At 40.3% G+C, this 12,413-nt stretch overlaps 1 protein-coding gene across 2 annotated transcripts in view; it reads left to right on the top strand.

Moving 5' to 3' along the window:
* CD276 (CD276 molecule) overlaps positions 1-12,413 on the top strand; it is a 107,487-nt gene that overhangs the window by 50,860 nt on the left and 44,214 nt on the right. The window contains exon 1 of one of the 2 annotated variants that reach the window (XM_080642860.1): positions 4,090-4,123. The exons of the other annotated variant lie outside the window; for it this stretch is intronic. Within the exon in view, the coding sequence (XP_080498986.1) occupies positions 4,109-4,123 (15 nt within the window). The 5' untranslated portion in view covers positions 4,090-4,108. Of the gene's footprint in view, positions 1-4,089; positions 4,124-12,413 lie in introns of those variants that run through there. 2 annotated transcript variants of the gene reach the window in all.

The raw sequence follows: 12,413 nt of genomic DNA, 5'->3' as shown, positions 1-12,413 counted from the left end.
TTTACAGAGAGGAAGTGAGAGGGTTAGAGAGTTAGAAACATCGATGAGAGAGAAACATCGATCAGCTGCCTCCTGCACACCCCCTACTGGGGATGTGCCCACAACCAAGGTACATGCCCCTGATTGGAATTGAATCTGGGATTCTTCAGTCCGCAGGCCAACGCAATTTTTGAGATTTAAATCCAATTATAATTATTTAAGGTATTTTCTTTGGCAAATTTTGTAACAGACAATTTACTGATTTTATTGATGGCTTTAATGTTAACTTTTGAACGTGGTCCATTGTTATTTAAATACACTTTTTATTATGGAAATACCAATCTTGTTGCTAGAACCTAGTCTGCATTTTTTCCCTGGGTCAAATCTGCCATCTTTCTGAGGAAAAAATAGTCTTGGGTTTTTATTCTGTAGCGTCCATAAAGAGAGTCAAGTTTAGCTCAAAACTCTAAAATCCGAAATCGGATGATGCGCGCATTTGTTTTTAGCTAGCTTTTCTCTTTACACGTGCACAGAAATCCCAGACACATTTCTAAACTTTGTAAAACTTTTAAATTACGAACATGTCCAGAAGAGACCTCTAAAAATAGCATACACGGGGAGTGGGCGTCAATACAGGATCACCACATGCCTCCCTTCCCCCATCTCCTGCTTGCTTTGGGGAAAAAATTAGCAACTGAGTTGGCCGCATTTATTTTCCCAATTAAAGGCATGCTTAATAGAAAAAGACAGATTTTCAAGTTTTCCCTATTTTGCTTTCCAAAGTAATGACTAGCTCTTAAGGTGATTTTTACCAACATTTGCTTATCCCAATGTGTTCTTTTTTGTTTTTTTTAAAATAAATCTTTATTCAGATTATTACAATTATTTCTCCTTTTTTCCCCCATACCTCCCCTCCACCCATTTCCCACCCCACCTTCTGCCCTTACCTCCCCCCCCACTGTCCTCATCCATAGGTGTATGATTTTTGTCCATTCTCTTCATGAACACCCCATACCCCTTTCCCCCTGAGAATAACCAGTCCACTCCCTTTCTATGCCCCTGATTCTATTATATTCACCAGATTATTCTGTTCCTCAGGTTTTTAATTCACTTGATTTTTAGGTTCACTTGTTGATAGATATGTATTTGTTGTTCATAATTTTTATCTTTACTTATTTCTTCTTCCTCTTCTTGAAGAATACCTTTCAGCATTTCATATAATACTGGTTTGGTGGTGATGAACTCCTTTAGCTTTTTCTTATCTGTGAAGCTCTTTATCTGCCCTTCAATTCTGAATGATAGCTTTGCTGGGTAGAGTAATCTTGGTTGTAGGTTCTTGCTATTCAACACATTGAAAATTTCTTGCCACTCCCGTCTGGCCTGCATAGTTTCTGTTGAGAAGTCAGCTGACAGTCGTATGGGTGCTCCCTTGTAGGTAATTAACTGTTTTTCTCTTGCTGCTTTTAATATTCTCTCTTTGTCTTTTGCTCTTGGCATATTATTTATGATGTGTCTTGGTGTGGTCCTCTTTGGATTCCTTTTGTTTGGGGTTCTGTGGGCTTCCTGGACTTGTAAGTCTATTTCTTTCACCAGGTGGGGGAAGTTTTCTGTCATTATTTCTTCAAATAGGTTTTCAGTATCTTGCTCTCTCTCTTCTTCTGGCACCCCCATAATTCTGATGTTGTTACCCTTGAAGTTGTCCCAGAGTCTTCTTACATTATCTTCAACTTTTTGGATTTTTTTTTTTGCTTTTTGCTTTTTCGGTTGAGTGTTTTTTGCTTCTTTGTATTTCAATTCTTTGACTTGATTCTTGTGTTCCTCTATTCTGTTTCTGGGTCTCTGTATAATATTTTTTATTTCAGTCAGTGTATGTTTAATTTCTAGTTGGTCCTTTTTCATATCTTCGAGGGTGTCGTTATATTTATCGGCCTTTTCTAGGATATTCTTAAAAAGTCTTATAACCATGGTTTTGAATTCTATATCCAGTCGTTTGTTTTCCTCCAGTTCTTTCGTTTGTGACCTGATTCTTTGACGCCGCATTTTCACTGATTCCCTGAGTTGGTAAGGTAGATATTTGTGCTAGGTTTCCAATATGGCCCAGTGGGTCTGCTTCCCCAGTTAACCTGAGGTGGACTCTCTTGGTGCACCCCTTTGTGGACTGTGTGTACAGCCTTGTTGTAATTAAGTCTTTATTGTTGTTGGTATCACTGGGAAGAATTGACCTCCGGGCCAGTTGGCTGTAAGGATCAGCTGTGTCTATGCTGGGAGAAGTTCGGTGCTGGAGACAGCCTTATAGGATTAGACTTGCCAAATTGCAATAGCCTCTGTGCTCAGCTTGGATGGGGTGGAGACTCAGTCTTGGCTTCCTGTCAGCCTTGCGCTTGCGCGCATGTGCGCTTTCAGTCCTCCGCCTTCCCCAGCTTGAGTCTCCGCCTGAGAGTCCAGACTCTCCACACAAGAGCGTGGGTCCCCAGGGGCTCGCCTGGAACTGGGGTTCACTGCAGTCAGAACTGGGGCTCAGTGAAGTCAGAATCCTCTGACTCCCTTCCACTAGGGAAAGCCTGTGGCAACTTCCGCAGCCTTTGTGCGCACTGGCACGCGCGCGTGTGTGCACTTTCAGTCCTTCGCCTTCCCCGGCTCCCGAGTCTCCGCCCGAGAGTCCAAACTCCCCCCACAAGAGCGTGGGTCCCCAGGGGCTCGCCTGGAACTGGGGTTCACTCCAGTCAGAACTGGGGCTCAGTGCAGTCAGGATCCTCTGACTCCCTTCCACTAGGGAAAGCCTGTGTCAACCTCCGCAGCCTTTGTGCGCACTGGCCCGCGTGCGCCTTCAGACTTCTGCCTTTCCCAGCTCGAGTCTCCGCCCGAGAGTCCAGACTCCCCTCGTAAGAGCGTGGGTCCCCAGGGGTTCGCCCGGAACTGGGGTTCAGTGCAGTCAGAACTGGGGTTCAGTGCGGTCAGAGGCTTCCTTCCCCCTTCCACCAGAGAAAGTCAGCCAGGCTCTCAGCCGCCCTTCCTCTCTGCGTGCACAAAGCCCCTTTGCCGTACCTCCAATTCTCTGTGAGCTTTTCTATTTCCTTCTAGCTGTAGAATTTTCACTCAGCCAGCTTTCCTGTGGTTCTGGATGGTGTCCGTTCTGTCTTTTAGTTGTAGTTTTGAAATTGTTGTGCGAGGCAGCAGTTTAGGTGTTACCTATGCCGCCATCTTGGTTTCTCCCCAATGTGTTCTTAAGTAATTTTTAAACAAAGCATTAGAGAATCTCTTTGCAAGAGAGCTGATAGCCCCGCCCTCTCCAGTCCCTTTTGAAACCAGAAGCGGAGGATCTGGAGGCTTTTTAGAAATTACAGATTATTGATCCTCAAAACAAATTAGGTATGTTATTATTTCAACAAGAAACCACATTAAAGATGACCACGGCACTCTTTTTTCAACCTGATTTAAAAAAGAACCTTTTAATATTACAACTTTTTTTATAATTTTGCCTTTTAACCAAATTCTTCCCCATTATAATCTGACTTAAAACAAAAGACTCTTCTTGCCCACTCTGGTTTCACGACTTCCAGAGCTTGGTACAAGCTTTACACAAAGTTCAATCTTATCACCATACCAGTGTTGTTTTATCTGCTCAGGCGAATTCTTCTTCTCCAGACGTCCATATTTTGGGTGCCAATTAGTGCCATTGTTCTTGATCCAGCATCTAGAAGGGTTCAGGAATCTGGAGAAGGCGCTGTGTGTAAATGATTAAAGAGTCCAGAGATGAAACATAATTTGGAAAGGCATTTGGGGGGCCAGAGGAGCTTGGCTAAAGAAACCAAGTTCTCCAAGTTCTTTTTTGTCTCAGGACCCCTTGCTTTTATTAACACCAACTGTCCTAAGGCAAGGTAGATATACATCAAAGGCCAGGGTTTAGTATACAGAATCCATTGTCAGATTGGAAGAATTGCCTATGGCTGTTCAGGTGTTTGGCCAGTAGGAGGCAATAACATGTAGATTAAGATGCCCTTAGGTGTCTGGCAGCAAGCAATCATTTTATGCATCCTCTTAGGTGTGGGGAAATGCCCTCAGCCATCTCCAGATGATTCAGCCCTGCTGACATGCTGGAATTGACTTCTGGCACTCTCCAGTTCCATCCATGCTGTTGCAAATGGTAAGAATTCCTTCTTTTTTATAGCAGCGTAGTATTCCATTGTGTAGATGTACCATAGTTTTCTATTCCACTCATCTGCTGATGGGCGTTTAGGCTGATTCCAAATCTTAGCTATTGTAAATTGTGCTGCTATGAACATAGGGGTGCATATATACTTTCTCTCTCTCTCTCTCTCTCTTATTTTTTTTTTAGGCATGCCCCTTTTATTTATTTTTCCATTTTTTTTATTGATTAAACGATTACATGTGTCCATATCCCCCCATTGCCCCCAACCCCACTTCCATACATGCCCTCACCCTCAGTGTCTTGCGTCTATTGGTTATGCTTATACGCATGCATACAAGTCCTTCGGTTGATCTCTTACCTCCTCCCCTCCCCAGCCTTCCCACTGTAATTTGACAGCCTGTTTGATGCTTCTCTGCCTCTGTATCTATCTTTTTGTTTATCAGGTTATAATGTTTTTTATTATCCCTAAATGAGTGAGATCATGTGGTATTGTTCTTTCACTGACTGGCTATTACATTTAGCATAATGCTGTCCAGTTCCATCCATGCTGCTGCAAATGGTAAGAATTCCTTCTTTTTTTATAGCAGCGTAGTATTCCATTGTGTAGATGTACCATTATTTTCTAATCTACTTATCTACTGATGGGCATTTAATCTGTTTCCAAATCTTAGCTATGGTAAATGGTGCTATGAACATAGAGGTGCATATATTCTTTCTGATTGCTGTTTCTACTTTCTTGGGATATATTCCTAGAAGTGGGATCACTGGGTCAAATGGGAGTTCCATTTTTAGTTTTTTGAGGAAATTCTATACTGTTCTCCACAGTTGCTGCACCAGTCTGCATTCCCACCAGCAGTGCACGAGGGTTCCCTTTTCTCCGCATCCTCACAGCACTTGTCATTTGTTGATTTGTTGGTGATAGCCATTCTGACAGGTGTGAGATGGTACTTCATTGTTGTTTTGATTTGCATCTCTCAGATGATTAGTGACTTTGAGCATGTTTTTATATGTCTCTGATTTCTGTATGTCCTCTTTCGAGAAGTGTCTATTTAGGTCCTTTGCCCATTTTTTTTTTTTATTGGATTGTTCATCTTCATTTTGTTAAGTTGTATGAGTCCCCTGTAAATGTTGGAGATTAAACCCTTATCTGAAATATCATTGGCAAATATGTTCTCCCATGCAGTGGGCTTTCTTGTTGTTTTGTTGATGGTTTCTTTTGCTGTGCAGAAGCTTTTTATTTTGATGTAGTCCCATTTATTTATTTTTTTCCTTAATCTCTGTTGCCCTAGGATCTGTGTCTGTAAAGATATTGCTATGACATATGTCTGCAATTTTGCTGCCTATGGGGTCTTGTAGGATTTTTATGGTTTCCCTTTTTATATTCAAATCCTTTAGCCATTTTGAGTTTGTTTTGTGTATGGTGTAAGTTGGTGATCTAGTTTCATTTTGTTGCATGTATCTGACCAAATTTCCCAGCACCATTTATTAGAGAGACTGTTTTGACTCCATTGTATGCTCTTGCCTCCTTTGTCAAATATTAATTGAGTATAGTGGCTTGGGTCCATTTTTGGGTTCTCTGTTCTGTTCCATTGGTCTATATGTCTGTTCTTGTGCCAGTACCAGGCAGTTTTGAGAACCGTGGCTTGGTAATATAGCTTGATATCTGGTATTGTGAGTCCTCCAACTTTTTGTTCTTCTTTCTCAGGATAGCTGTGGCTATTCGGGGTGTTTTATTATTCCAGATGAATTTTTGGAGAGTTTGTTTTAGATCTTTGAAATATGCCATTAGTATTTTAATAGGTATTGCATTGAATCTATAGATTGCTTTAGGTAGTATGAACATATTAACTATGTTGATTCTGCCAATCCATGAACATGGTATGTTCTTCCATTTGTTTATTTCTTCCTCTATCTCTTTTTTCAATGTGCTGTAGTTTTCTGAGTTCAGGTCTTTTACATCCTTAGTTAAGTTTATTCCTAGGTATCTTAATTTTTTTTGGCGCAATGGTAAATGAGATTGTTTTTTTCATTTCTCTTTCTGTGAGTTCATTATTGGTGTATAAAAAGAATTCTGGGTGTTAATTTTGTATCCTGCTACATTGCCAAATTCATTTATTATGTCTAGTAGTTTTTGATGGAGTCTTTGGGGTTTTCTATGTACAGTATCATGTCATCTGCAAATAAGGACAGTTTTGCTTCTTCTTTTCCAATTTGGATGCCTTTTATTTCTTCTTCTTGTCTGATCGCTATGGCTAGTACTTCTAATACTATGTTGAACAGGAGTAGTGAAAGTGGGCATTCTTGTCTTGTTCCTGTTCTTAGGGGAAATGAGTTTAGTTTTTGCCCATTGAGTATGATGTTGGTATAGTTTTGTCATATAGGGCTTTTATTATGTTGAGATATGATCCCTCTATTCCCACTTTGCTGAGAGTTTTTATCAAGAAAGGGTGTTGGGTTTTGTCAAATGCTTTTTCTGCATCAATTGATATGATTATGTGATTTTTGTCTCTCAGTTTGTTTATGTGATGCATCACATTTATTGATTCGCGGATATTGACCATCCTTGCATCCCCCGGAATAAATCCCACTTGGTCATGGTGTATGGTCTTTCAAATGTATTGCTGACTCTGATTTGATAGAATTTTGTTGAAGATTTTAGCATCTATGTTCATCAAGGATATTGGCCTGTAGTTCTCTTTTTTTGTGGTGTCTTTATCTGGTTTTGGGATTAGGGTAATGCTGGCTTCATAGAAAGAGCTTGGAAGTGTTCCTTCCTCTTGAATTTTTTGAAATAGTCTGAGGAGGGTAGGTTTTAGTTGTTCTTTAAATCCTTATTAGAACTTCCTTGTAAAGCTGTCCAGTCCATGGCTTTTGTTTGCTGGAAGATTTTTGATTGCTGTTTTAATTTCCTCGGTAGTTATCAGCCTATTCAGGTTTTTTTATTCTTATTGGTTGTGTTTGGGAGCTTGTATTTTTCTAAGAATATGTCCATTTCATCTAGGTTGTCTATTTTGTTGGAATAGAGTTGTTCATTGTATTTTTTCATAAAATTGTTTGTATTTCTGTGGGATCGGTTGTTACTTCACTTCTTTCATTTCTGATTTTGTTTATTTGGGTCCTCTCTCTTTGCTTCTTGGTGAGCCTGTTTAGAGGTTCATCAATCTTGTTTATCCTTTCAAAGAACTAACTCTTGGGTTAGTTGATCTTTTGTACTTTTTTTTTGGGTTTTTTGTGTTGTTTATCTCTGCTCTGAACTTTATTATTTCCTTCCTTGTGCTTATGCTGGACTTTTGTTGTTGGTCTCTTTCTTACTCATTGAGTTGTAGGGTTAGATAATTTATAACCATTGTTTCTTGTTTTTTGGGATAGGCCTGTATAGCTATGAACTTCCCTCTCAAGACTGATTTCACTATATCCCATAGATTTTGGATTGGTTTTTTTTTTTTTTTTTCATTGTGATTTGTTACCATGATTCTTTTTATTTCTTCTTTTATCTCTTTGGTAACCCAGACATTGTTTAATAGTATGCTGTGTAGTCTCCACGTGTTTGATTTTTTTAATTGTAGTTGATTTCTAGTTTTATGGCATTGTGATCTGAGAAGATACTTGATATGATTTCTATCTTCTTGAATTTGAAGAGACTTTGCCTGTGCCCCAACATATGGTCTATCTTTGAAAATTACCCATGTGCACTTGAAAAGAATGTATATTCTGCGGCTTTGGGGTGAAATGTTCTGAATTTGTCAATTAATTCCATCTGATCTAGTGAGTCATTTAAAATTGCTGTTTCTTTGCTGATTTTTTTTAGAGGATTTATTCAGTGTTGTTAGTGGGGTATTGAAGTCCCCTACTATGACTGTATTGCTGTCAATCTCTCCCTTGATATCCTTCAGAAGTTTTTTTTTTTAATGTATTTGATTGCTCCTGTATTGGGTGCATATATGTTTATCATATATGTTTATACCTTCTTGTTGGATTGCTCCCTTTAGTATTATGAAGTGGCCTTCCTTATGTCTTGTTATGACCTTCACTTTGAGGTCTAATTCGTCAGGTATAAGTATTGCTACCCCAGCGTTTTTTTCATTTCCATTCACCTGAAAAACCTTTTTCCATCCCTTCACCATCAGTCTGGGTGAGTCCATTGTTCTGAGGGGGCTTTACTGTAGACAGCAGATATATGGGTCATGTTTTTTTATCCATTCAGTTACCCTATGTCTTTTGATTGGGGCATTTAATCCATTTACCTTTAAAGTTATTATTGATAGGTCCTTGTTTGTCGCCATTTTTATTCTTTATGCCTGTGTTCCTTCTTCCCTTCCTCTTTCTTTTTTTACAGAGGACCCTTTAGCATTTCTGGCATTGCTGGTTTGGTGGTAATAAACTCCCTTAGTCCTTTTTTTTGTCTGTGATGCTCCTGATTTCACCCTCAATTTTGATTGATAGCCTTGCTGGTACAGTATTCTTGGATTCAGACCCTTCCTTTGCATGACTTTGTATATTTCCTTCCATTCCCTTTTGGCCTGAAGTGTTTCTGTTGAGAAATCACTCGCTAGTCTGAAGGAGGATCCTTTGTAGGTAATTTTCTGTCTCTCTCTGACCACTTTTATTATTCTTACTTTGTCGTTGGTGTTTGGCAATGTAATTGTATGCGCCTTGGTGTTGTTTTTTTGGGGTTCATTTTGTTTGGGACTCTGTGAGCTTCTTGGACTTATTCAATTTTTTTCCCCCCTATATCAGGAAAGTTTTCTGTCATTATTTCTCCACACTGTTTTTCTATTCCTTGCTTAGTTTCCTTTCGTCTGGCTCCCCTATTATGTGGATGTTGTTTTGTTTCATGTTGTCCCAAAATTCCCTTAGGGCAGTGGTCGGCAAACTCATTAGTCAACAGAGCCAAATATCAACAGTCCAATGATTGAAATTTCTTTTGAGAGCCAAATTTTTAAACTTAAACTTCTTCTAACGCCACTTCTTCAAAATAGACTCGCCCAGGCCGTGGTATTTTTTGGAAGAGCCACACTCAAGGGGCCAAAGAGCTGCATGTGGCTCATGAGCCGCAGTTTGCCAACCATTGCCTTAGGGTCTCTTCCTGTTTTTTTTTTTTTTTCTTCCCACTTGCTGCTCTGCTTGAGTATTTTTTTTAAAATAAATCTTTATTCAGATTATTACAATTGTTTCTCCTTTTTCCCCCATAGCTCCCCTCCACCCGGTTCCCACTCCACTTTCTGCCCTTACCTCCCCCCCACTGTCCTCATCCATAGGTGTATGATTTTTGTCCAGTCTCTTCCTGAACCCCCCACACCCCTTTCCCCCTGAGAATTACCAGTCCACTCCCTTTCTATGCCCCTGATTCTACTGTATTCACCAGATTATTCTGTTCCTCAGGTTTTTAATTCACTTGATTTTTAGGTTCACTTGTTGATAGATATGTATGTGTTGTTCATAATGTTTATCTTTACTTTTTTCTTTTCCCTCTTCTTTAAGAATACCTTTCAGCATTTCATATAATACTGGTTTGGTGGTGATGAACTCCTTTAGCTTTTTCTTATCTGTGAAGCTCTTTATCTGCCCTTCAATTCTGAACGATAGCTTTGCTGGGTAGAATAATCTTGGTTGTAGGTTCTTGCTATTCATCACTTTGCATATTTCTTGCCACTCCTGTCTGGCCTGCATAGTTTCTATTGAGAAATCAGCTGACAATCGTATGGGTGCTCCCTTATAGGTAATTAACTGTTTTTCTCTTGCTGCTTTTAATATTCTCTCTTTGTCTTTTGCTCTTGGCATTTTAATTATGATGTGTCTTGGTGTGGTCCTCTTTGGATTCCTTTTGTTTGGGGTTCTGTGTGCTTCCTGGACTTGTAAGTCTATTTCTTTCACCAGGTGGGGGAAGTTTTCTGTCATTATTTCTTCAAATAGGTTTTCAGTATCTTGCTCTCTTCTTCTGGCACCCCCATAATTCTGATGTTGGTACGCTTGAAATTGTCCCAGAGGCTTCTTACACTATCTTCAGCTTTTTGGATTTTTATTTCTTTTTGCTTTTCGGTTGAGTGTTTTTTGGTTCTTTGTATTTCAATTATTTGACTTGATTCTTGAGTTCCTCTAGTCTGCTGTTGGGTCTCTGTATAATATTTTTTATTTCAGTCAGTGTATGTTTAATTTCTAGTTGGTCCTTTTTCATATCTTTGAGGGTCTCGTTATATTTATCGGCCTTTTCTAATATATCCTTGAAAAGCCTTATAACCGTGATTTTGAATTCCATATCCAATTGTTTGTTTTCTTCCATTTTTTTTGTTTGTGATCTGTTTCTTTGTCACCGCATTTTCACTGCTTCCCGGAGTTGGTAGGGTAGCTTTGTGTGCTAAGTTTCCTATATGGCCCAGTGGGTCGGCCTCCCCAGTTAACCTGAGGTGGATACTCTTGGGGCACCCCTTTGTGGACTGTGTGCACAGCCTTGTTGTAGTTAAGTCTTGATTGTTGTTGGTATCACTGGGAGGAATTGACCTCCAGGCCAGTTGGTGGTGAGGATCAGCTGTGTCTACGCTGGGAGAAGTTCGGTGCTGGAGACAGCCTTATAGGATTAGACTTGCCAAATTGCAAAAGCCTCTGTGCTCAGCTTGGATGGGGTGGAGTCTCAGAGCAGAGCAGACAGTCTTGGCTTCCCGTCAGCCTTGCCCTTGTGTGCGCGCCCCCAGACCTCTGCCTTCCCCGGCTCCCGAGCCTCCACCCGAGAGTCCAGATTCCCCCCCGTAAGAGCGTGGGTCCCCAGGGGCTCACCTGGAACTGGGGTTCAGTGCAGTCAGGAGCTTGCGACTCCCTTCTGCTAGGGAAAGCCTGTGGCAACCTCCACAGTGTTTGTGCACACTGGCGCGCGTGCCTCCAGACCCCCTGCCTGCCGGGGCTCCCCCGGGTCTCCCCCCAGTCTCCGAGTCTCCAGGTGCCTTTCTCTCTACCTGACAGTCCAGACTCCCCCTGTATGAGCCTGGATCCATGGGGTTTCGCCTGGAACTGGGGTTCAGTGCAGTCGGAACTGGGGTTTAGTGCAGTCGGGGGCTTCCTTCCCCCTCCCACCAGAGAAACTCAGCCAGGCTCTCAGCCAACCGTCCTCTCTGCATGCACAAAGACCCTTTGCAGTACCTCCAATTCTCTGTGAGCTTTTGTCTTTCCTTCTAATTGTATAATTTCCACTCAGCCAGCTTTCTTGTGGTTCTGGATGGTGTCCGTTCTGTCTTTTAGTTGTAGTTTTGAAATGGTTGTGCGAGGCAGCAGTTTAGGTGCTTACCTATGCTGCCATCTTGGTTTCTCCCTTGAGTATTTTTTCCTACCTTGTCTCTAGCTTACTGATGCGGTCCTCCACTCTTCTAGTCTACTGTTGATGCTTTTTATTGAGTTCTTTATTGCAGCGATGTCATTTTTCATTTCTTCTTTTTTCTTCTTCATTTCCTCTTGGTTCTTACACATATTGTTGAATTTGTCTTCCATTCTTTTCAGTGACCTCATGACCATTTTTCTGAATTAGTAATCTGACATATTGCTTGCCTCCATTTTGTTTACATCTTTTTCTGGTGATGCCTCCTTTTCTTTCATATGTGTGCTGTTTCTTTTTCTCCCCATGATCTCTCCTCTCCAGGTGTCTGGTTATGTAGTTCTCTCTCTCCTGTGTTGACCTAAACTTACAAAATACAACACAACAAAGCACAATGTACAAGGTACTGAACATAAATGTACTCATGATAGTAATAACCCCAAATATAGGTGACCACCAGAGAAAAGAGAATTAGGGGATTAAAAACAAAAAAAGAGTACAAAAATGATATTCAGAAAAGAAAAAAAAAGTAAGAGGGAAAAGAAAGAGAATAAAAAAGAAGGGGGGAAACTATTTTTCTGAGGAGAAAACTCCAATAGAACAACAACTAATCCAAAGAAATGCAAACAACAAACACCCAGAGATGAATGCAAAGTACAAACAATAACTAATAACAAACAAGGAGAGGAAAAACAGAAGCAAAAAAAGAGAAACAATCATACAAACAACAAAACCCAAACTAATCAACAATCACACAAACAACTATAGGGCAGAGAGAAAGAAGGACAAAACAAAACAAAGTAAAACAAAAACTATAAAACAAAAAAAATGAAAAGGAAAAAGAAAAAGAAAAAAAGGGAAGCAACAAAAACAATTGGATAGTGAAGAAGGAGAAGAGATAAGTGTGTATGGACTTGGAGCAGGGGAGCGGAAATTAGATATATAAGTAGGATGCATTTTTAACAAAGGGTAAAAAGAAAGAAT

Source organism: Plecotus auritus (assembly GCF_963455305.1).
Source record: "Plecotus auritus genome assembly, chromosome: 1".
Lineage (NCBI taxonomy): Eukaryota > Metazoa > Chordata > Mammalia > Chiroptera > Vespertilionidae > Plecotus > Plecotus auritus.
This window is presented reverse-complemented; position numbering and strand designations above follow the sequence as displayed.